The sequence below is a fragment of the Rousettus aegyptiacus genome, unplaced genomic scaffold (assembly GCF_014176215.1).
Source record: "Rousettus aegyptiacus isolate mRouAeg1 unplaced genomic scaffold, mRouAeg1.p scaffold_m13_p_1, whole genome shotgun sequence".
Lineage (NCBI taxonomy): Eukaryota > Metazoa > Chordata > Mammalia > Chiroptera > Pteropodidae > Rousettus > Rousettus aegyptiacus.
The window spans coordinates 145,721,205-145,747,165 of NW_023416284.1; the positions used below are offsets into that span (position 1 = coordinate 145,721,205).

Sequence of the window (25,961 nt, forward strand, 5' to 3'; positions counted from 1 at the left end):
AAAGCGCAATCCATAAAAAAAATTGTTAAACTAGAATTTAACAAAAGTAAGAACATCTGTTTTTTGAAAGACACTGTTAAGGGAAAAAAGACAATCCAGATTGTGAGAAAATATTTGTAAATCATATGTATGATAAAGCACATATATCCAGAATAAAGAATCTTTAAAATTCAATTAGAAAACAAATAATCCAATAGATAATGTCCAAAGATTTGAACAGGTGCTTCACAAACAAAAATATATAAATGGCATATGAAAAGGCGATCAAAATCATTAGTCTTTAGTGAAATGCAAATTAAAACCATAATGAGATACCACTACACACCTATTATAATGGCGAGGATGTAGACCAACTGAACTCATACCCTGCTTGTAGAAATATAAAATGGCATGGTAACTTTGAAAAACACTTTGGCACTTTCCTATAAAGTTAAACATATGCCTACAGTATTACTCAGCCATTCTACTGCTAGGTAGTTACTCAGGAAAAATAAAAGCATATGTCCAAAAATGACATGTACGTGAATGCTCATAGTAGCTGTATTTAATAGCCAAAACCTGAAAACAACTCAAAAAGCCATCAACAGGTGAATGAATAATGTTATTCATTAGAATAGTATTCATACAATGGAAGAGTATTCAGCAATAAAATGAACTAATGATGGTTCTGATAAAATGAGTGAATTAAAATCATTGTGCTGAGTAAAAGCAGCCAAACAAAAAAAGAATATATACTCTATGATTCCACATGAAGCTCTAGAAAATGCAAAGTAATCTATAGTGACAGAAAGTAGATTAGTGGTTGCCTAAAATAGGGATTAGGGTTGGTGGAAGGATTAGGAAGAGTAGGATACAGGGAATACGAAGGAAAACTAGGACATGGGGTGGGTCATTATCTTGACTGTGACAATGGTTTCAGGAATGCATCCATAAATCAACACATCCAATTGCACAATTTATTGTTTGTTAATTATATCTCAAAAAAGCTCTCAAAAGTCCACTTAATCAAAGAGCATTAACTATTTATTTCAATAGTCATATCATGCTATAAAATTCTTATTTTCTATAAGCTATTACTAAAAATACACTATCTAAAATAATGATAGTGATATTTGACATCAACTTCAATGTGCAAGAGGGTAGCTTTTTAAAATTTTTTCTAGTAATATGTAAGCAAAAAATCTTTAAGACTAATGGATTAAAACAGTGCAAATTCAGACAAACTCAGGTAGATCAGTGAGCCTTGCTATCTTGTGTCAACATATTACAATCCTATTCTTATCCTGAAAATAAATGCAGTTATCACAATGGAAAACTGGTGTTGTCTTTAACAACTCCCATCCTATTACTAAAATTAATCTACAACTATAATAATAGATGAGTTGGGTTACTAGGCATTTATAATTTGCTGATGTCAAAATCAAAAATTTCTCCACAGAAGTCATTTCACATAGTGACAAAGTTCCAAACCAGTTCCCAAACCGTATTTAAGCAAGAGATTAATTACCCTCTCTTTCTTCTGTATCACCATTTTTCCTCTACTGGATCAGCACACATGATATAATTTCATTCATTAAAAAAAAAAAAAATTAACAACAAAAACAAATCTCTCTTGGTCCCACTTCTCCCTTCAGCCACTCTATCTACACCACCGCCACCTGCTTCCCACCAAAAATATACCCTGATTGCTTTGCTCTCCTTTATGGCAAAATCCCTTGAATGAGTTCTGATTCCTCTTTTCTAATTCTCACTTAAATGTGTCTCATTCAGGCTTTCACTTCCAACACTATATCAAACTACCTCATTGAGGTCCATTATCTGCAATATCCAGTAGTTAATTCTCAGGCTTCTTCTCTCAACCTCTTAACAGCACCTGACAGTTGTTCACTCCTTGAAACCACTTTCTTAATTTGGCTTTCAGAAGACCAAATTCCTGGCTTCTTCTCATCTACTGTACTTCTAAATCTCAGAGTGCACTAAGACTTAGTGCTTGGATCCTTTTTCTTATTTTTACCCCTATTGACTTCATTAGTGATTTCATATTAAATTTTCTTAAAATGAGATATACATCTCTATGTAACTTAAAGAACTTGTACAGTTCAGTCATCCTCAATAAAGTCAACTGTAGATAATTCCACAGTTATTACAGGGAGGCAGCTACAGATGAAAAACAGATTCAAATAGAAAAATGTTAAAAAGAAAAAAAAGTGAAAATTTTCAATATACCATCACCATCTTTCTTTAGTTAAAATTCAATATTCCTGGTAGAGTCACTTAAAGATAAAAAATAATAAAGCTAAATTGATGAATACCAAAACAAATATTTATTCTACTCATTTATTACATTAGGAACATTTAATACCACATTGAATATTTCATTAAAATGTAAATCAGAGCCCTAACTATGGTCCTGGTCCCATGAGACTATAACAGTAACTTATATTAATCTAGACCTGATTCAAAAGCCTTTTTATAGCAATTATCTCATTTTTCCCTAAAAAGACTCCATAAGATTATTACAGAAAATACTATTTTAACCAGTAAATTTAATGAATTTAAAATTAGTTGGAGAACTCATAAATCCATCCCTACTATAAGAAATATATTTTAAAATTCATGTTCAACTGATGACAAGTTATTAAAGTCATCTTTCTGTACTTGGTATAACATTACAAAAAAGAAATTTCCATTTTCTTTTTAATGCTAATGAATGAAACTGAGTCCTTTACGTACACATCATTAAAAGACATGCTTTATTCCATTTATCTCCATGACTAGACTAACAACGAAAATGATTTTTATGATATTAACACTAATCTATACATGTGGTACACAGTTGTTGGCTGCCTCTATCACAATGAAAAGACTTATTTTTGCAAGTAAGAAAGAGAATACATTTATAATTAAGCACTCACTAGTAATGCATGACCCCTTTGCTGCCCACAAGATTCCTATCTCAAATGATGTGGCTTGCACTGCCTGCCAATCCCAAAGTGTTAGAAGCATAAATATATACATAGACTGGAGGAAGACTTTCTAAAGCACACCGGATATGAGGGTTCCACTGTCAGTACTTTCAGTCCTGAAGACTGAGCAGTAGCACCTTCCCTTCCATTACTAAGCACATCAAGTATCTGAACAAACTCTTAAATAAAAGTTCCACCTCTAAGAACTCCATCTCTGAAATATCCCTTTTCAGACCTAATATTCTAGCCTATCAATACAATTCCTTATTGTAAAATGTATTTGTCCTTTCCAAGTTCCTGGAATCCTTTAATTCTCCTCTATTTTCAAAACCATCAATATACTTTTGGCTTTGCTTCCCTTCCTACCTCACTAGCATTTCACATTCCTCTTCAAAACACTGCCCCAGACCACAAGGTCTTATCACCTGGTCCCAACAGAACAGAATGCAACACAGTATATCCTCTCTGATCACATCTACTGCATCCTCTTCAGGTATTCCCTTTAATTTTCACTTTGTAAATATTAAGTCAAAAGTCAACAGATTCCAGTTCTTTCTATATACTCTCTTCTCCTCATAAATCTATTTCCAGAATCTTGAACTATCACTATACTTATATAAACAACCCCAACATTCTTGTAAATATTTAGTCCTGTGCTATCAGTCTTCCAGACAGCAACACAATTTCTTATTAATCCAAATTCAACATCTCCAAAATCAAACTTATCATCATCAAGACTCCCCACTCTCCCAAAAAAGACAATTTACCCATTCTTTGAACTTCTCTATTTCTAGTAACAGCAGCAAATCAGTTAAGATTTGAGATCATCTTTAAAGTAAAGCAAAGTACTGGATTCTCTACTAATCAATTCAGTAAACGTAACTGTGAATTACTTGCAAAATAACTGAATTCTCATCAAAAAGATATGATACAGCCATTTTTATTCAACTCCTTTAATGGTACACTAATTTGGTGCTCTGCACATGGCTTGCACTCTGGAACCAATTCCCAACACATACCTCCAGTTTCGCTACCTAACAAGTAAATCAAAAAATTTCATTTTCCCCCTATATCTAGAGGAAGCTTGAGTCAGGAATAACCATGAGAGATTAGGCAGTTAAATTTTATCTAGTATTGTGAAGGATTCTGTAGCAGTCTATACTTAAAGCTAAGTTTCTACCTCATAAAAATGAGAATTGTATCTCTTCATGAGGTTGTCATGAGGATTACACCACAAATGCCTAGTACAGTGCCTACCATATAATAGGTGCTCAAAAAATGGTACTATTATTATTACTGGTGCCACTATGAATGTCAGGAGCAGTACACCCACATGGGAAGCCATTCTGCTTCTCCAGGAGGCATCTTCGTTAAAGTGTTATTTTAAAGCAATCTACATCCCAAATTTCCTAGAACAATTCAAATTTTGATTACTGTATTCTATCCACTGTTCTTTCCAACCATTCAATTCCAAAAATATTCACTTTGCCTCCAAACCTAAGACACCCATACTCCTACCATGCCCAAAGTTCTACAGCACTCAAGGCTGCCAGACTTAGCAAATAAACACACAAGATACTCCATGTATTATCTGACAATTGTAAGATACTCCATGTATTATCTGACAATTATACCCCAAGGCCACATTCTCTCTCTTTACCTTCATACACCCACTACAGTCCAGCAGTTCCCAACCTTTTTGGAACTAGGGACCGGTGCTCCTATGAGAATCTAGTGCCTGATGACCTGAGGTAGAGCTGAGAGCTGAGGCGGTGATGTTAGCGCTGGGGAGCGGCTGCAAATACCAATGAAGCTTCTGCATGTTCACCTCCTGCTGTGCAGCCCAGTTCCTAACAGGCCACAGACCGGTACCAATCTGTGGCCCAGGGGCTGGAGACCTCTGCTACACAAGCACGGTGTCAATATTTTTCCTTACAAAAATAATTCTCTGGAGAATTCACTGAATATGAACTTTCTCCAAATAAAATATACCTTGACTTTACTTATAGGCTGTTGGTAACTCAAAAGAGGAAAATGAAATCATCTTGTTTCTTAGTGGTGCTGGGAGTTAAAAAGTAAAAATAAAAATAAAATTTAAAAAATAAATAAAACAATCACCCTAATGAAAACACTCCTTTAAAAAGCTAAAAAGTCTAGCTTCTAAGAATAGGTATGTGAGAATATTAAGACAATAATCTTTTCAGAGGTAGATCCGGAAAGGAGAAATTCCCTGACAGGAAGTATATAAAGAGTAATACTAGAAAGGGAAAATGAACTCTCAGAAAAAAAAAAAAAAAAAAAAAAAAAAGGGTTATACTGAGCTTCTAAGTGCCTCTGAATTTTATGTCAGTGAAAGGAACCACAGAGGTCATCTACTTCAACATTCTGAGAAAACCAAAGCCCTTGCTTACAAGATAAAATGACTTATATAATTTACATACATTACATAGAAGATTCTAGCTCTTTCAGATTTCTCTCATTCTCTGACATGTGCCCCAGATGATGTAAGGATGCCATACACACTAAGATCCTCTTCGTCTCCACTCCCAATGGGTGGGTATCAGAGGACAAGTTTCTAATAACGTTGTCATGTCTAACACAAAAGAAATGTATTCCTAGCATTTCAAGGTAGATTATGAATTGATTTTCTCATAGAAATATTACCGTACACAGTATTATATTTTCAATATAACACTTATACCAATTTTAATCTAATTTTAAAATTTTCTAGTATTATTAGTTAGCCAAAGCCTTTAATTCGGGTATATTATTGGTTAAATTTGAGAGGCTGTCTGCAAATCTAACCACTAAGCATATTGTTTCTGAGAAAGTAAGTTCCAAGTTCTAAACCATTTTACAAGTTTTAAAGTATAAAAAAAATCCCTTTCCAAGTTAAGAGCTAACAATACACAAAGACTCAAAATTATAAACTAAATGTGATCACTAAAAACACATTTCGGAAAAAGTTTCATTTTATAAAAAGCTCCACACTTCAGAGGTCATTTAAAGTTAGGCATTGTGGCACATTTGGCACAAGATACAATTTATATACACCTTTTTATTAATATTTTACTGGAAAACTGAAGTAAGTCAAAAAGAATCAAACATTATTTCTATACTCATCCAATTTAAGAAAAACCAAGAACTCCTTTAATGTACGTTTTCATGAAATGAGGTTTAACAGGTAAAAAAGAAAATTATCATTTCATAAATGAAAGGTTTACAATCTATACATTATACAATAGCTAGCGCTAGTTCAAAAACATGTGGGTGCAAGAATTATATCTGAACAGGTAAATAAAGTTCAAAGAACCTCCAAATACAATTTTTTTTCCTCGAGATACAGCTACATATTTCATGAATTAAAATTTATGTTTGATAAATGTTTTTAAATATTTACTCAGCACATTTACTCAATGGGTATTCTTCACTCATTCATTTTATGTGTCCAACAACAACAAAAAAAATGAGCTCTTACTATTTGTTAAACACTCTATCAACTTTGGATTTATGACAATAAGCATTAAGTCAGTTGCTGTCATCAAGGAGCTTAGAAAAATCTTGAGGTAAGTGTATTTACCAAGTAATAATGACAGCTGAATTTTAGTTGATTGTTTAAGAAAACATTTAAAATATAACCATTCTCAAAAAAGAAACTATACAAATAGTAATTTTAAGGACATTGAATAGTCTTATCATCTACATGAAGTGTCCCCACAAAGTAACCAAAAGCACTGTTTCGGTAAAAGTTCTAATAACGTTTTAATAGTAGTTTTTGTTATGAAAATTAACTGAGTTAATCCTTCAATAAGGAAATCAAAAGCTGCTATCTACTGTGATAATGAAAATCAAGTACGTGGAAATGATACCAAGTCTGAAAAAAAGCAAAATGTATAATTAAATACAGTATAATATTCATACACTATCTCTGAATATATGGTTATTTATAAACCTGATTAATAATATAGCTCCATATCATACCTTACAAATGATCAAAACTATGTATTTTGGATTGTGTCAGCTGCAAGTTTTTCAATGAAAAAGGCCTTAATGTTTTCTGGAGATTTTATTTTTCACAAATTTAATTCAATAATTTACTTATTACCAAGTCATATAATTTTTTCATCAATATTAACTATATCTATATTTATGAATACATACAGACATTAGGTATAATACCTATTAAATTTACAATTATTAAAAATTCATGATGGATGAGAAATATTCAACTGAGAGCCATACCTTTCCAAAGCAAAAGTCAATGTAAATCAGCCATTCTAACATACCATGGAAAATCCCAATGACATTTTTTCATTGTATTTTACACTGAAATATGTCATCACTCATTAGCTAAAAAATTTAAACATTCTTTAAAAGCATTATGAAAACATCTTTACTGAATTTATGCATACTACTAAGCGGAATCAATGGGTATTTTATCTCCATTTACATGTAAGGAAACCAAGGCACAAAGGTATCCATTTTGTCAATTGCAAGGTCATCTCCTAACCACGCAACTGATCCTACATCATCAAATTATATTATGATGTGCGCCACTTCCAAGTGCCATAAAATAATTACTGTACCTTAAAACAACTGCCTCTGCAATGACTATGTGCAATTCCATTTTAACAAGAGGGTATTGGCAACAAGCTTAAGCAAGAAATGCTGAAAAGGGAAGATTACAAAAACAAAAAGAAAACACTTATTTTTGATAATAAATCATTTATTTTAAAATAATGAGAGGTACGGTTTTTAACATAAAATCAAGTAACCAACAGTTGTTTCTTCTGTATTCAAAAAATATTTCATCTTTCAGTAAATCATGCAAAATTGGAGCTTACACATCCTTGAAGACAAAAGTTAGAAAAATAAGAAAAAAACTTGTAACAAATACATGATATTGCAAAGAAATGAAAAAAAATAAAATTTAGACAGGTTAGGGCATGCTGGTTACGGTAGTTAAAATCTCATTTTAAATATTAAATGCTTCCTTTCAACTGAAGGCTATGATTCACAATCAAATACTGTTACTGAAAAATAAACACAAAACTTTTATTCAGAACTTAATTTTATATCATGTACTTTATTTAAATATTCGACATAAACAAAAATACTTTTCCTAACAGAAACTTATAGCATGAGAATAACTGTTCTTGAGAGTTCAAAGACTGAAACTGCATTTGTATTTATGATATAGTGCTATCTATTGACAATTAGAAAAATGAAAGTTACCAACCATACAAATTAAATTTTAGAACATTAGACAGGTTGAATAACCAATAAATCAATTACATCAATTACCGGACAGAAATAAGACTTAGCTAATACGTGAATTTAAGATCAAAGAAAAAATTAAAATATAATTCAAGGCACGCCTTATACATAAATGGATAGGATTAGACCAAGTCGTATTAAAGTACCTAGTCTAGCCGGGGATTAGTTAATTAATCTGCTATAGGATAGGTTGTGAACGTTCAGGTCAGATGGGCTTTCTTTTCATCATTATTCCAGTTCATCATCCTCAAGTGCAAAAGATAAGGCTTCAGAGTACCGAAGCTAGGGGGCATGCTGTAGCAAGGGGAAAAGAAAAATGGGAAAGGTGCAATGGATGCTGCATAGTTGAATAATTATCTGAGTGGCACAATGGGCGAGTCCTGCCGACATCGGAGCTGAGTGAGCGGCGCCCTAACTCTGCTGAGGCATCCCCCATTAACGGGCATCAGATGCAACGGCCCGGCTTCGCCTCCTCTTCAAGCGAAGAAAGGGATCCCCGCACTCGCTTTACAGTGATGTCTCTAGACATAGACGCGCGGCGCAAACACGCAAACGCCTAAGCTTGCTTTACAGAGCCCCCGGCACGTAGCGCAAGGGCTTCTCCGCCACCCGCGCTGCAGCCTTCCCAAGAGCCAGGACGCACGGGGGCAGATAGTGGGTGCAGGGCAGGGGCGCTCAGGCAGTGGCATCTCAGGTGAGACCCGCAGTCTCTCCCCGCCTAGAGCAACCTTGGGGCGCTCCCTGCAACCCAGACCCCGGCGCTCCCGCCGGCTGCCGTCACCCTCAGCACCCAGCCCGGCTGGCGGGTGGGCGGCGTGAGCTCAGGAACCGGCGAATGGGGGTGGGGGCCATCGCGGGGGAGGCGCACCCATCCCCGTAACCTTTGCCGGGGTAGAGCGCCACACACACCACTCTCCGTTCTGGCCAGTGAAGGAGAGTTCCTCCCCAGAACCCCCTCCCCCAAAAAACAGTTCCTGAGAGACTCGTGCTCACCGTGAAACCTTGGGGGGCTCCTGCTTTACCCCTTCTTCATGCTTCGGCGGCAGCCGCCGGTCCCCCTCAGCTCCCGGGACTCCACCTAGAGCCTCCAAGAGTCAGGCGCCCGAGCCGAACCCGATCCAAGCAGTGGCCGAGGTTCCGGGCCACGGGGAACGCCGCCTGCGGCGCCCGCAAGTCGCCGGACCCACAGTGTGCTCGACGCGCGAGTGAACAACACCGCGAACCGCCGCCGCCGCCCCCCACCCGCCCCCTCCCCGCGCGCTCCGCTCCACAACTGGGCGCCGGGACCCGCGCCTGAATCAGGGGGGATCGCTGTACTCTGGTCACCTAACCTCCCATCCTTCCCACCAGTGGCTATTCCCCGCCAGTAAGGGTCATCCAACTTAAGATTCTCGCTGTCCTCTTCAGCCTCCAGTGCCTAGGTGCAGTGGTGGTGGGAAATACAGCCTCCGCCCACTCACCTATCAGCCGGGGTGAAAAATCAATCTTCCCCCCCCTTTTCTGAGGTTTTATGGTATGGCCCTAATCCTCAGTTTGGGGGAGGGGGAGGAGAGAACCGTGCTAGTCCAGGGAATGAGGGAAGATGATAGCCAATTGAATGAACTATCCACTTAGGGGCGGGGTCAAAGAGATTCCTGCCCGCCCCGCCCCGCCCCCTCGCTCCAAACTACATTTCCCATTGTGCCTCTCCCACTTCTCGACGCGCTGCATGCCGGGAGTGCAGGACTTGGAGGCCGCAAAATATATCGGAATTCGTAGTCTTTAATCTAGCTAAAAGGGTCCTGAAAATTATAAGCTATCATAATTCTCTCTATGTCCCTAGATAACTGTTTCCAAATCCTCAGTTATATTGTACTTATTCTAATGTAATTCATTTGTTTAAAATTTCATAAATGATTTCTTAACAAAGAAAGTATATGTGTATCACAGCAATCTGTCAGGACCTTGGAGTCGCTTCTTCTTCCGCCGGGGCCTGTTCGCCGAAGTTCTGTTGCCGTCATGTCGGCTGCGATTGCATCTCTGGCTGCTTCCTATGGTTCGGGTTCAGGATCCGAATCGGACTCGGACAGTGAGGGTGGACGGTGTCAGCTGCCAGCCGCCGATTCCCTCATGCACTTGACTAAATCAGCTTCTGCCAAGCCTTCTCTGGCAGTGGCGGTGGACTCGGCTCCAGAGGTGGCAGTTAAGGTAAGCGCTTTTGCCTTTTTGCGGTGAGGGAATTGGCTTCTGCTCCAAAATCTGGCAGCACTTGTATGGCCCTGGGTTACTTCTTCCTCAGTGCTGAGAGGTAAGTTACTAACTCTCTTGTATCTTTTCTTCCCACGTGCCTTTTCCTTGGGAGAAGTCGGGGGTTGGTAGTTCAAGACAGACCCTCCACTGCTCCCCGCTCTTGCCTCCGGCCATCAGAAAGCAAGTGGGAAGGAGGAGTGGAATCTGAATTTATGGATTAGGATGTGGCCTGAATAGAGCAAATGTAATCTTAGAACATAAGAAAAGCTAACTCAGGACTTCCCAAACTAGAGTATTTACCGTCAGTCAGTCGAAGGGCTGCCTTTGTTTGGTTCTGAAGTCAGAACTAGATTCTGATCCCAGCTCTACCACTTGTGTGGCCAAGTTATATAACCTCCTGTTTCCTGGCCTGTACAATGGAGATTATTTTTAAAGCACCTATCTATATGAGAGGGTTATTGTGGGGATTTAGTGAAATGATGTAAATAAAGCTTGTAACACAGCCTGGTATATAGTAAAAGTGCGAAAATGTTAGCTCTTTTGATTATATATGTCCATACAGTGAGAAAAGGCCTTGGATTTAAGAAACAGTATGCATGATCCCAAATGAGAAAGGTGATAGAGGGAGAAATTGGATCGTATAGTTCATTAAACAAATATTTCTTGAATATATGTTATTTACCAGGAACTTTCTAAAGGATGAAGATACAGAGGCCAACAAGCCAGATGTCTTTGCCATCATAATGCATACATTCTAGTGGAATAAGCAATAAATAAAATGTGGGCAAATAAAGTGGTTACAGATTAGTTTAAGTACTGTGAGGGGAAAAAAAAATAGGGTATTACAGTAAAGAATAAGGTAGGAGTATGACTTCAGTAGGTTGGGCAGGGACATCCTCTGAAAAAAATCAGCTCTGAACAAGAAGTCAGCCATGTGCAAGCTAAAGCAAGCGTTTCCAGTTAAAGGAGACAGCAGCCCTTGAGATGGTAAAGAGATTAGTGTGTTTGAAGAACTGAGGGAAGATTAGGGTGTCTAGAGCCCAAGGAGAACATCCATCAGTTAATAGCATAGGCCCAGTAGAACCTAATAAGGGTGATCAGAAGCTCAAGATGTGGTGAATGGAGGCAGTGTGCAGAAATTTGTTTTTAAGGTGTTCTCAAGTCTAATGTTAATAACTTAAATCTTTTACAGGTATTTAGTGAGTTGTTTATGAACTTTACTTTTTACTAGTGGACAGCCGGTATGAAAGTGCTTAAAACTCCCCAACCTTACAGCCCTTCAGCAACCTCCAGAGTCTTCGTTTCAGTCCTTTCAGAGCTCAGCTTTTGGGAGCTCTCCCACTTCATTGCATTTTCTCCTCAATGCAAAGCAGCCTAGTTTTCTTGGGAAAACTCTTGGAGTTGTAAGACATCATAAAGCATTTAAAGCATTTAGCACAGTGACAGGCACACTGTCTTTATGATTTCCAACTGTAAACTTGCTAGCTCCAGAACTATTAATCTTTTCTCTTAGTATGGCTCCGAGGCACCTCCAGTCCAGTGTGAAGAAAAAATAATGTATTTTTTCCCCCTCAAAATCCATTTCACCTGTTTTTCCCATTTTGATTAATGATCCCATACATTAATCCAAGCCAAGAATAGAGGTGTCTTCTCTTTCTATTCCTCCTTCTTCAGCACCTGAACTTAGTCATTCAGATGGTTTTAACATTTCTGCTTCATTAATTTCTCTCAAATCAATTCCTTCCACTCTGTTTTCACTGACACAGCCTTACTTCATATATTCCCTCCTCCCAGGTGTCATTCTTGACATGACTTTTTCTCTTAACCCCTACTTTTGGTTAGTGGGTCCTGCCCATTGTGATGCAGTAATGTTTATCAAATCTCTCCTTCCTCTTCTACTGTTACCATGTAGTTCAGATTCTTATCATTTCTCTTCTAATAATGATAATAACCTTCTATCTGGTCTTTCTACCTCTTCTTTTCATATCTCCCAAGTTTCATACCCCATTCTTTCTTCACAATGCACCTCTAAAATTCAGTGGTAATCATCACTTCCCTACCCAAAGACACTGTGTTGCCTACTGGGTAATACTAAGTTCCTTCTGTAACATATGAGGCCTGCCATTCTCCCATGCTGAACTCTACAGAGGCTCAAAAGCCTTCTCTTTTTTCCTCTCAAAAATTTTTCCATACTAGTCTCTGCCTAGAAATCCCTTGCCTCCTGCCTTCCCTTTCCCCTCCCCCCAACCAAACTATACTGTCCTTCAGTCTCCTACACATGTTTCCTCCTCTGTCTACCTTAGCACCATTTCACACTTCAGCTCTAGCACTTGCCACATTCCTATAATTTGTTAACCTTATTCTTCCCCCTGGACTACTATGAGACCCTGGGGACCAGAGATAGTCGCATTGTTAGCTTTCATGTCTCCAATGCCTGGTACACAAGATTAAGGGAAATATATTTGGCGAGAGAATGAATGAAAGAATAAGTGAAAAAGAAGTCTTTTGAAAAGCATGTACATTGAGAATCAATGTATATTGATGGGGTAGGGGTGAGGGGGATGACTCCAGAACTGAGTTCAATGACTACCAGAGGTCATTTAGAAGCAGAGCTGGGCTAGACCCTTCCACCTCCCGCCCCACTGTTCTATGATAATAAAGTAAGGGACATTGATCATCACTAGTTTGTGTACCAGCACTTGCTTATTTGAAAAACAAAACAAAACAAAACAAAACAAAAAACATTGCACGTAGTTAATGAAACAATATAAAAAATGACCAAATGAGGAGATGTGTAACATGTAAATATATTCATTTGTATTTGACTAATTGTATCATGACTAATAGCAAGCATTTTGGCAGAGTATAAACTTTTACAGTGTTTTTAATCCATTTCCCTTAATACAAGGGTCAATTCACAAAGAGGGATATAACAGTTTTAAATTTTATCAACTTTTAAGCAAAAGTTGATAAAATTGCAAGAAGTTGAGAAGTCTACAATCACAGTAGATTTTAATATACCTTTCTCAATACTGAATAGAAAAAACAAAAATATCGATAATGATACAGAAAATCTAAACAACAAAACAATCTAAAAGGGGTAAAAAACATAGCACTCAATGCAGAGTATCGTTTTCAAAAACTAATAAAACAATTTGTTTTGCTGACCATAGGTCAGGGATTGGCACATTTTGGTCCAGGTCAGATAGTGAATATTTTAGATTTTGCTGGCCTCATACAGTCTATCACATCTTCCTTTTCTCCTTCCTTCCTCAGCCCTTTCAAATGTAGATACCATTCTTAGCTTGTTGGTACAAAAAAAACAGACTGTGGGCTAGATATAGTCCACAAACTAGTTCTTCAGCTCCTGAACTAGGCCATAAAATAAGTCACAATAAATTTTAAATCATATTATCATGTTGTCTGACCATAGTGCATCTAACCTGCATCAGCCTCAAAAAGATAACTATAAGATTCTAGTATTTTAAAATTATGAAATTGTACTTTTTAGTAACCCATGGGCCAAAAAAAAGAGAAAATATTTTGAATAAGGAAAAATAATATTCATTAGAACGTGTAAGGTGCGGCCATAGCAATATTTAAGTATAGTCTTAAATGTAATAGAAAAGAAGGCGGAAAGTTAGTTTGGTAAGCATCCATTCTTTTGGATTGATTACTTTTTTTTATCATTTCGTTCTTGTATTCATTTCTAAATTATGCCTTCAGTTTCTATTAAATGGTTACTCCTGGAAATTAAAACATGTCTAAATTAATCCATACCTTTGCCTCTTACTGAACAGTTCATGAACACTTCACTTTTATTCACATCTTCCCACCCCTATTTTAGCTATTATCGTCCTATATTTTTTATATGTACTTAAGCTTCAAAAGATGACAGCAAATGATGCTGATTGTTGCATCTCACATGCAAGAGGTTTTTTGTAGTGCATACTTTAGGATGTTGTTTAGTGAGGGTTAACTGGTGGCAACTGCTTTCAGTTTTAGTTTATCTTTAAAATGTTTTTATTTAACCTTCATTCTTGAAGGATATTTCCACTGGGTTTAGTTTCCTTACCTGACAGTTATTTTCTCTCAGCAAAAAATATTCAGTCTTCAGATTTTCATTGTTACTGATAACAAGTCAGCTGTCAGTATAGCTGGGCTTTTTTTCTTTTGACTGTTTTTAAGACACTTGCCACCAACCCCCTTTTATTTGGAATATATTTTTATTATTTATATTCATAATGTGATGCACAAGTGTGGATTTCTTTTTATTCTGCTCAGAATTTGTTGGGTCTCTTTAATTGTGAATTGATTGGTTTAGAATATGAGTCTTCAGTATTTCTGGGAAGTTCTCTTTTCACATGTTATTTTAGTCCTATTACCTTTTATCTTACTCTTAAACCCCAATTAAACATATTTGTTTTCTCCAGTGTATGGCAATGAGTATTTTTCTGCTTAAAAAATTTTTTTGATGCAACATTGTCAGATTTTGCACTTTGAAAATCATGTAATGGACCCTGTTGGGTTACAAGAGTTGCTTATCAACTTTAAAGTTAAAAAATGAAAGCAGACCTGCTTTCTCTCATTTCTGTCAATGACTGTGCTTTTCGCCCAATGTATTCCTTGCTTTAACATAGCCAACCTGCATAAAATTAAAGTTCTGCCTTTAATTTTGAGCACATTTTAAAATTTCTTCTTGAGTTATCTTTCTTAAATGGTGAACTTCAAATGGATTACCTTTTTCCTCTGCATTTAAGAGCCAAACTCAAAGGCTATCTTTATATGAATTTTTATTCTCTTATCTCATTCACCTACCCTCCCATTTTAGGAAGTTTATTCGTTTCTGCTTTCCGGGGGGAAAAACTATACCATAAATTGAAAAGTAGTTTGTAATACGATTAATATTTGTGTTCTGTTTTATAGTTTATAAAGTGCTTTCACATCTATTTTATTTGTATAATAGTAAGAAATGTGAAAAGGACAGGAAAGTAAATATTACTTAGTTTTGTTCTCAAATTTCTTTGAATAAACAAAAGATAAACTTATTTGACCTATAGGGCACACTTCACTTACTGCACTTGAATTTTTATGTATAATTAAAACTGAATAGAAATTCTTTGTAATTCTGTGGTAATTTCAATTGCATGCCTAATTGTTATTGAACTACTCATGGGTATTAAAACAAGGTGTTGTCCAGGTTTTTCTAATTAAATGTAAAATTAATAACCCTTTATTTTCTGAAAAAATGTTCGATTTCTCCTGTGATTTTAGTAGGTTCCAGAGACTGGGAGCTAGTTATATTTTTTATTAGTTGCCACCATTGCTTATATAAAAAGTAATTCTTTTAAAATTGTACTTTGCATTTAAAACCTGGTATCTCATGGTACTCTGTTCAAAATAATTCAAATTTAGAATAACCTTAATTGGAAAGAGCTAGTAAACCATATTATAAAGTGGATCTAGCAACTGTATTCTGTAAAACCCATTGGGGAGGTATGAATGTGTCTAAGCCTCTTGTTATTTTAAGCAGTTTATCACTAAGCGTTGACTATTAAGAGATGAAGCATTTAATTTAGTTTTTATGCAGCATAAGCAATTTATATATAACCTTTTAACTTTATGGTACTGGGTTTTGCTACTGAGCCCTAGGCAAGACAGTGAAGATTCTAGTGTGCACTCTAGGGTAACATCTATGTATCCTTTTTAGGTGGCCCAGCATTTAAACCCCCTTCCTAAAGAGTCTGAATGGGAAGAATCTCCCTACTTGTCCCCTACCTTCAGAAATGCAGTCCCAGATTCTCATTCTCCTTGCTCCCTTTTAGCTAAGGCTCAGGACTGTAGCTTGGGCTCAGCCAGCCAAATGCATCCACCTAAATTCTAATCTAAAGTCAATCCACAAAGAAAGAAGGAAATATTTTTAAGTGGCAGTGGTGACCAACATTATTTAGTGTCTCAAACTAGTAGTTTTAACAGCAGCATCCAGTAGCAGGTAGCAGTTTAGCAGTGGTTTTTAGTAATAGCAAACTGTTGTCCTCACTGAACTGGTTTTTGATATGACTGATTTAGAGTTGTTTCTATCTGTATACTCACCCTCTATTTCTGCCTAATACCCTAAAATGATTTTTCAGTCTTCTTGGCAATGCTATGAGAAACTCAGGATTCAATACTGTTTAATTAGACTGTGAGGGTTTCAGCTGCTTGCAGTTAAGAATCCTGATACTCTGCAAGCCATTTTTTGTTTGTTGTTAATTGGGTCTCTATAACATGGTTCATTGTGGTTACTCTTCCCCTTCTCATTTATTCTATTAGTACTTTTGGGCAAGTGACTTAATCTTACTAATACTTACCTTATAGAAGTACTGTTAAGTATTATATGAGATAATGTTTTTACCCTAGTCCTGGCACTTGACATTAAAGTAATGTTAAATACTTTTTTATAAACACTTCTAGCAAATTATATAATTCACTTATTATATTGGTTAGTGTCTCTCTCCCCTACTAGAATATAAGCTCCACAACGGCAGGGATCTTTGTCTATTTCTATGAGCCTAGAACAGTGCCTGGCACATAATAGGCACACAATCAATATTTATGACCAAACAAATGAATATGAAGTTACCATACTCACTTTATGAAGATGCTTGTGCCCCTAACTACATGAAGAAAATTATCAGCTATGACTCCCAGCATCTCCCACCAGCTTAAACATCTGTCACCCACCACCTGTTCTTGTCTCTATCATCTCTACTATTTCATGTCAAAGAAGAGCTTTCTCTTTTCAGAGGCTAATCTTCCAACTCCGTCCTGGATTCTCCCCTCCCACTTCTTCCAAGATAACCACCCTTTTGATTCTCCCCTCCTTTTCATGTGTTTCTCCCTACTCACTCCTTTCCTTTAGTCTATGATTGACTAAATCTTTGACCTAGTCTTTTTTATAAGGAGGAAGAACAAACTTGTATTCACCCTGAAAATCCTTAAATCTGGTATCCCATCTCTTCTTTATCACCACATGTCTATTACTGTCTTGTTTTTCTAAATCCTTAGTTATACCTCTGCCTCTTACACCTGGCTTCCCACACTCCACCCCACTATCAAAATTGTTTTTGGCAAATGTCTTTAGTGTTATCATTGCCAAATTCAGTGGTTTTGGTCAGCCTTTATTCTATTTAATTTCCTTATGGATTTGACTTTTCTTCAGTTTAATATAACAATTATTTATTGAACATGTGCCAAGTGCCCTGCATTCTACTAGGCAGTGAAAATATAAAATGTAATTAAAGGTCATGTGCAACAAATAATACAATATCACAGGTGCCATTAGGCATTATATAAAACATTTCCTAGGACTATGGACAAAAAAACAGTTTGCCTGAGCCAGGAAGAGGGAAGGTATCAATAAGATGATGACATATTGTCAGATAACAAAAGGAAATGCTTAAGGTGTAAAGACAGTAACATTGCCCTTATCACAGAAAGCATGAAAATGTGTGATAGTTTTAAAAATCATCAATTAGTCAATTATGACAAAAACAGAGATACGTTAAACAAGATAAAGAGGTATAAGACCACACAAGACATGATGAAGTCCTGAACTAGGATAGTAGGGGTTGGGATGTGAAGAAGGGTGGGTGCGGGTGAAGTTGCTGGAGAAATCGTTCAGAGGTCAATTTAGTGAGACTCATTGTTTGATTTACTTGTGACTGAGGGTGGAGTCATGGCGGAATATCTTCTGTTTTGGACGTAGCAAAGTGTGATACTGTGGAACATCCATATAATATTCAGTAGTCACTTAGATATGTGGATCCAGAGGCCAGGAGTGTGGTCAAGACCGCAGATAAAAATTTGGGGTAGAAATTGAAGTCGTGATAAGATAAAGATACAGGCAGTTTTGAAACTAGTGAGGAAAGAAGTTTAAGGGATACCCAAAGGACTATCTTTGAGAAGTATAAAAACTAAGTTGCCTGCTTTGGTGAAGGGCAAGATACGGGAAGATAAAAATGCCCTGTAAAACTACCCTAGGGAACCATACTTACTTTCTGAGGAGAACTGGTAATGAGCCTTGTATCTTTTGTTAGGAAGCTACTGGAGAGTTTAGAGCAAAGGAGTAATGGAATCTGACGAATATTTTAAAAGAAGCACACTGGCTCCTGTGGGGAGTGTCACTTCCTTTTGTTTCCTCTGCTGTCCCTAACCAGTGCCATCTGAGTATATATCTGATAAGGTTTGCTGAATAAAGGAGTGCTCCTTCTGAATTTGGAACCAGATAATCAGGTCTTTTGCATTAATAACAAAGAGGAGTTGGACTCTTTTAAGGCTTTGAGTAGTGTTAACTTATTTAGAAATTTCTGATTTTTTCAGTTGGGATAAAGTCAGTATTTTGAAAGAAAAATATTTTTGTCATGCGTTCTAACCTCCATACCTATATATATTACTTTTATTAGTCTTCGATTGGTAGAATTGTTAATTATATGGCATTAATCATAAAACTGGTATTAAAATAGCTAGTGTGACCTTAATATAGTTTTAAAATAAAATAGTTGTCAGATCTTTAATGTTCACTTGGTTTTCTTTCAGGAAGATTTGGAGACTGGAGTTCACCTTGACCCTGCTGTGAAAGAAGTTCAGTATAATCCTACGTATGAGACTATGTTTGCTCCTGAGGTGAGAAAACATACTATATATAAGATTCTGTCTTTTGCTAAAGTATTTGCTAAATTATGCATAGGTAGATAAACAGCGAAATTTTCAGTTTTCTCACAAAAGTTTACTACTTTTAGAAAATACATCCTGTTATATGTCAACTATATCTCAATTTGAAAAGAAAAACATATCCCTCTGTTCTCTATAAATTTGAATAGTGTATATGTTTTTGTGAGAATACTTTTAAGAATTCACAGTTGTTTATCTACCAGCCTACCTGATAGTATGGAACTATGTTTTTTGAAAAAGAAAATCTCAAAATATCTGACACTTAGATGTCAACTTAGTTAACGTCTTCCTCTCAGTATTGGTAAAGGAGTATTACAAGTTAACCATCAGGGAAAAATAATTTGCTTTATGAATATCATCAATGCATAGTATATTATGAAACATCTAGTTATAAATACTGCTGTGTTGAACACTAAAAAGAGGTGCCACACTGACATAGCCACTGCTTGAAAGTAGTCACAATGTCTACTTCCTTCTCTGAGTAAGACATCTTATGGATTCTTTTTTCCAGAAGATGGTAATGAGAAATGGTGAGGAAAACATTAAAGATGAGAAAAGAAAAAAAAAAAGGAGTTATGAAAATTGTCCATTGTAGGAACATTTGTAGAAAAGATTAAATTTCTAGATATTTTGCCTTTAAAAAGGAAAAAGAATACTTGATAAAATAGAAATGTCAGAAAATGGTCATTATTTTTTTTAAAAAAGGCTTCTGTAGCAGGATCTTTAAGAAGCACTTTAAAGATGGAAGTGAGGAGCCAAACCTTACTGCATCTTGGTTGAGGAAAAGATACTTTTTAATATTTTTTATTTTTTATTGTATGGTCATTGTTTTTGTTGTTGTTGTCGTTATTTTGATAAAGCAAAGACATAAAGCTGTTTCACAATTTGCTTGCTTGGTTTCTGTAATCACTTAAAATATGGCAATTGAAATGTATAGCACAGCCAATGATGTCAGTGCTAGTATTTAGAGAGTGCTCTACCTGTTCTCTAGGTGTAAGAAAAAAACCTCATTTTCATGCTCTGAAATGTGGTACATTTTAAATTTTATTCTGTTATTTTTTAAATCTTTCTAGCCTGTTGAGCTATAGGCTGTTCCATATTCCCTGGTACCATTTTAGCCAGCATATTGAAGAGAGGTTATATATTACATACATGCTTCATGATTTTTTTAAATGCACAGTACTTCAGTGAAATAGGGCCATGGAAATCAGAAAATGAGAAAATTTGGAAGTAATGTCATGTATGACATTCCTATGTGTCAGTGTATATATTTTCAATGAAGGCTCTTTTTTTTTAATTTTTAGATGCTACGCATAACTTATAATACTGCTATGTGATTACAGTTTTCAAAATTCAAGAAAATTTATAAGGTCAAGATTTTTTGTGGTGATATTGACAACGTAGTAGGTGAATTCTCTTTGTGGGATTAACAATTCTTTAATATTTGGGGGGTTTCCCCCTCATGTTAGGAAGCTTCACATTAAATATATATATATAAGTTTATGTTAGGAACACTTCACTGCTTGTCAGTAATTTAAGAAAAGAATGATGAGACTAAAAAGTGAAAAATTACAATTTTTCCTGGTAGCCAATGAATTGCCTGAGGCATAACAGATTATTAATTTTGAAGTTTATGATTAGGATCTGTATAATTTGGCACAGTCTGGAAAGGTGTTACTAGGAACTTTGCTAGATGAAGTTCAGGTTCTCATATTTGAGAATCCATTGTTAGAAACAAGATGTAGCCCCTTTCCTCAAGCTAGTTTTTACCAGAGAGGATATGCTAAATGTATTTTTTAAAAAGATAGAGAGTAGACTGTTTCCTATAGTGCCTCTAAAATAATAGATAGGTTAAAGGAAAGATTGCGTCTGGTTATAAAGATAAGAAAAAGTTCCATAAGAGAAATAGTATTTCAAGTAAGCAATACAGTCTAGTTTAAGAACATGAGATTTGGGGTTAAACAGACCTCTTTCTAGTTCTTGCATGACCTTGGATTATCTTCTTTTTTCACAAGTCAAATGAAGATAATGTCTGCTTTAGTGAGTTATAAGGATAAATGAGATAATGTATGATATGCTTAGGAAACTCTGGCACAGAGTAAGCATTTAACAAATGTTAGCCCTTACTGTTATTTATAGTACTGTTATTAGCATCGATGGTTAGGAAGGCTTTTAGGGGGAAAGATTCCAGGCAGAACAGAAACACATGAGCCAAATCATAAAAGATCTAAAGAAAAGGAATGCTTTAGTCATTATCAGTAAGGGAAGATGGGGAGGTAAGACTAGAATGGTAGTTTGTATAATATTACACAGGGCTCTGGGGGCTAAGGTGAAGAGTTTGGTCTTGATTTAATATATGATAGATTTCTAAGGTTCTTTAGTGGGGGAGTAGCACAATTAAAGCTACCATTTATTACTGTATTCCGGGTACCATATTGAAGGATTTATATGTTTATATACATTATCTCTTTTAGTCTTCACTACAACCCTATGAAGTAAGTATACTTAGCCCTTTTTTATAGCAAGGAAACCAAGTCTCAAATTATACTGCCTGCAAATTTGAGTCCAGATCACTCTTAACGATCGCTCTATAACTGGAAGACCAGTTTGAAGGCCATTGTGGGTATATCCCTATGCCTTTGACTTTGTCAGCTCACTAAATTAACTGAATTGGCTATTTTATTTTATAAAACATTGTCTCTCCCATGTAACCAAGGACTTTTCCTAAATGGTCTACTTAGTTATCCAGATAAACTTTCTCAAATTCATAGATAGAACTTAAAAACAATAGCCATTGTTTTAGTCTAGTCATTTTTCTTCCTTTCACACAATCCTTTTTGTATTTGCTTAGAGGAAAGTGTATTTGTTAGCTTCTCTAGATTCATATAAAACCCATAACCTCAGAGAGATTTTCATACTTAAAATATAGTACTTTTAGGAATAGAAAAAAATGTAAAAGTTAAGAGGAAAAAAATGCCAGTTACTGTTAAAAATCTGGCTGTGTAGGCTGCTATAAATATTAATGTTAAAATGAACTTTAAAATCATATGGCTCAGCTCTTATCTTATAGATGAGGGAACTGAGGCCCAAAGTCATAGAACTAGCCTTAATAAAATATTCGTATGCTAATAATATTTAAACTATTCTTATGTCTTACAAGATTGAAGTATTTCTCCAGTAAAATTGAATTTTAATGACCTTTTCCAAATTTGTGAAAAATAATAACTAATCAATTAAAATTAATTAATTTTCACCTTAAAATTTATGAGTATTCTAAACATTGATGAATGCAATTAACATTAATGAAAAACTTACCAACAATATATGTATGGTTATTAGTTCAGTAACTTGGGTTTTGTTTTATTATATGTGAACTTAATGGTTATGCTTTCATGTGCTTGTCAGTTTTTACTGGTATAAATTTCTTAATTCCTGTGATGATATACTGCTAAGACATTGATCCTCAAGTACTCAAGTACTCTACCTACTGAAGACTCTAGAGAATCACTGCTTTTTAATATGCAGATCTCTTAGATTTATCAACCAGCGCCTTAAAAAATTAAAATGCTTTCTTCAAACTCTATAAATAAATCACTACTCCACTCAGGTGAAAGATGTAAGAATATTTATCTCTCCCAGAAAAATCATATATTCTTCTGGGTGTAGTAATTTGAATTAATACTTAAATGTATATATTTTTATATGGGAGATTATGCTTCCAGTTGACTACGGTGTACTTCAGTATTATCTGAGCTAAAAACTTTTTAATACTTATACCTAATTACCTTGAATTTGTTTTTTTTAATCACTTGAATACAAATTTACACTTATACATAGTTAACTACCAAAAGTTGAGAAGTATTTAGAAATCAGTTTTGTGTGTGTGTTATGCGTTGTTTTGTTTTTAATGTTTAACCCAGAATTAAAAGAAGTACATATTCATGGAGACCAGAAACATCTGGGAGACATTTGTTGAGTAATTGGGAAGAGCTAAGTCCTACTAAATAACATTCTCTGCCTTCATCTGTTGACATTTAATGCCAGTGAGCCAGAAGTGGATGGCTCCTTCCCCCGGTAGCTTCCTGTGTCGTTAGAAGATTTTTTGTTGTCTCAGCTTAAATATCTATAAAACATAAGACTATGGAAATTATGTTTTCCTTTTTTAAATTGGAAATTATAAGCACGATTGATAATTTATTATATGTTAGGAGTTACAATAAGAATAATAGGGATTTTCATCATTTTAGATTTTTTACCCCCAGAGATAAGCCCATGCTGCTTTGCAGATGATAACTGACTATAGCAGGTAGAGCATCTAGGAAACTTTTAAATTATTTTATTATCTTTAATTTTATGGCTGTTTCTTGTTTTATAATAAATTTCATCACTGAATGAAATGAACTGTGAATTCCAGCATTCAGCAATCTAGATTTTTTTCCCTTTGTTTCCACTTATCAGCACAGAAAGAGCTAATATGAGCTGCAAAGTCTTGTACTATCCTTTGTTATAATTTAGAATAAATAGCAATAAAAGCTTTATATATAAATCAGATATTTTAAGATTGAATTATTTTAAACATATAAATGGCAGCCATCAATAAAAAGGAATATTGTAATTTATTTTCTTCTAAAGCAACCTAAAGCAAAAAAATTTAAGGCATCTCTGACATTTAAATTCAGATTTTCGGGCATAGTCTAATGTTGATATTTGGAGATGGCAACATTCAGATTAAGAGAAGGTCAATAATTTATATTTAGGCTCTGGAAATGTATCATAGAAAAGGTAGTTTCTAATGTTAGTGACCTATGATGTTCTAATATCAAAATATTTCATCATGACAATAGACCTTTTAGAAGTCAAATAAAAATATCTCGTCGAATTCCACTATTTCCAAAGTGGGAAGTTCATTTTGTTCTTTACTTTAAAACAAAAAAAAGGAGTTGGATTTTCCCAATACCTTTTATAATAGCATTAAGTTAATAGCACTGGGTATAATATATTCTGGCAATTTTTTTTACCCAATTTTTGTAAAAGAGGCTACAATTATATGTTTAAGGAATGTTATGATGTAATAGAATGCTAGATTAGGATGATTATATGTTTAAGGAATATTATGATGTAATAGAATGCTAGATGAGTATTTATTTTAGCCTTTGTTTTATTAATTAATAAAACTATTGGCTCTAAGGCAAGTAAAATACATCATAATTGGCTTTTTTTCTTCATTTGCAACATGAGAAAGAAATCTCTCTAACTTTCTAGGATTTTTGTACAAATTAAATAATGTTTGGAAAGCCATTTTGGAAATTCAAAGCATAATAAACAGATAATAATGGAGCTATTTTGTGTAAGACTTTCATAGTGTGACTTTTCAGAGTAGAGGAATTTTATTTATATTTATAAGGTCTTTTCCTTGGGACTTTTTCAAGCACTTTATTTTTGTCTATTTTACTATCTTCTGCCCCCAGGGGGATTCTGATTAATCTTTTCTTCATTAGTACTTTCCATATTTTGAGCACTGTTGTAAGTATTGAGGATTCTAAGTCTGCACCTTTGAAGAACTCATAATCTAGTAGAGGAGAAATAATGTATTTTTAATTACATCATGGTGCCATTACTGATATAAAAGTCACCCAAAATCTCCCAAATCATGGTTTAGACAAAACTATATAGTAAGTCTCAATTATCTAGAGAAACCTGTCAAGTAGAACTTCCTGCAGTGACACAGTGTAGTAGATGATGGCAGTGTAGTAGCCAGTGACGAAATGTAGCTATTGAGCTCTTACAATGTGGCTAATTTAACTAAGGAACCAAATATTCTAATTAACTTAAATTTAAATAGCCACATGTCAATTTGGGTGAGCTAGGTTTCCCTCCTTCTTTCCTAGGGGCTGACAAGCAGTCCTAATCAGCCATCGTTCAGTTGAACTGAACTAAGTGACGTGAGCATGTTCCCAAATAGGTTAGTCGACCCTGATGATTTTAGAGTTGAAAATATATTGTACATTGTATGTTATTCCAGTAATTCAAGCTTTACACACTCAAAATTTAAGTTTTTCTTACCTTCTTTTTTTCTTTTCTTTTTTTTCTTGTAACACTGCAGTTTGGACCAGAAAATCCCTTTAGGACACAGCAAATGGCTGCCCCTAGAAATATGCTCTCTGGATATGCTGAACCAGCTCATATCAATGACTTTATGTTTGAACAACAAAGAAGAACTTTTGCCACATACGGTAAGATGATAAGACTTACAGTGTCAAGTTGACTTTATTAGAAGTGATGTGTGTATGTGAGAAAATCTGTTTTCTATCTTTTTAAATTTATTAATCTGGATTCCTTCTAAAAGGGTAGTGTGTTTTCTTATACACATCTATAAATATTTATTCAAATGGGCAGGTAAATTTTTAGCTGTCATTCTAAATCTGCTATGACTTCTGAGTGCTAGAAATATTCTGTTGTCTTAAAAACAGAATATTCTGTTGTACTTGATAATGGACAATTGTTATTGAATATATATTATAAGCAGATTGCCACTGAAGTTAGTAAATGACAGGATAGATTAAGAGGTTACTTTGGTTTTTTGTCTCATACACTTGTTGGCTTTACTCTGTTTCTCAGGTTTTAACCTTAAAAAATTTTCTGTTGATCACGGAGGGGCATCAGGAAATAGGATGGCCACAAATTTATTGTGTGAAATAATTATATCAATGGCAAGATGTAACAAAGTTAATGTATATGCAAGGCTGGGAATTCCCTTTACAAGAAAATGGTCTTTGT

General features: G+C 35.3%; 2 protein-coding genes across 6 annotated transcripts in view; one reads left to right on the plus strand and one right to left on the minus strand.

The window, feature by feature from the left end:
• The window catches only part of WASF1 (WASP family member 1), a 60,676-nt gene extending 51,195 nt beyond the window's left edge, over positions 1 to 9,481 (minus strand). For all 5 annotated transcript variants that reach the window (XM_016161989.2, XM_016161978.2, XM_016161967.2 and 2 more), the window contains exon 1: positions 9,237 to 9,481. The gene's annotated coding sequence lies outside the window, so the exon portion shown is untranslated. The remainder of the gene's footprint in view (positions 1 to 9,236) is intronic.
• A 508-nt stretch (positions 9,482 to 9,989) lies between these two features.
• Positions 9,990 to 25,961, plus strand: part of CDC40 (cell division cycle 40) — a 41,872-nt gene continuing 25,900 nt past the window's right edge. Inside the window, exons 1-3 of the mRNA XM_016161953.2 lie at positions 9,990 to 10,430; positions 19,050 to 19,136; positions 25,288 to 25,417. Of these exons, the coding sequence (XP_016017439.1) occupies positions 10,242 to 10,430; positions 19,050 to 19,136; positions 25,288 to 25,417 (406 nt within the window). The 5' untranslated portion in view covers positions 9,990 to 10,241. The remainder of the gene's footprint in view (positions 10,431 to 19,049; positions 19,137 to 25,287; positions 25,418 to 25,961) is intronic.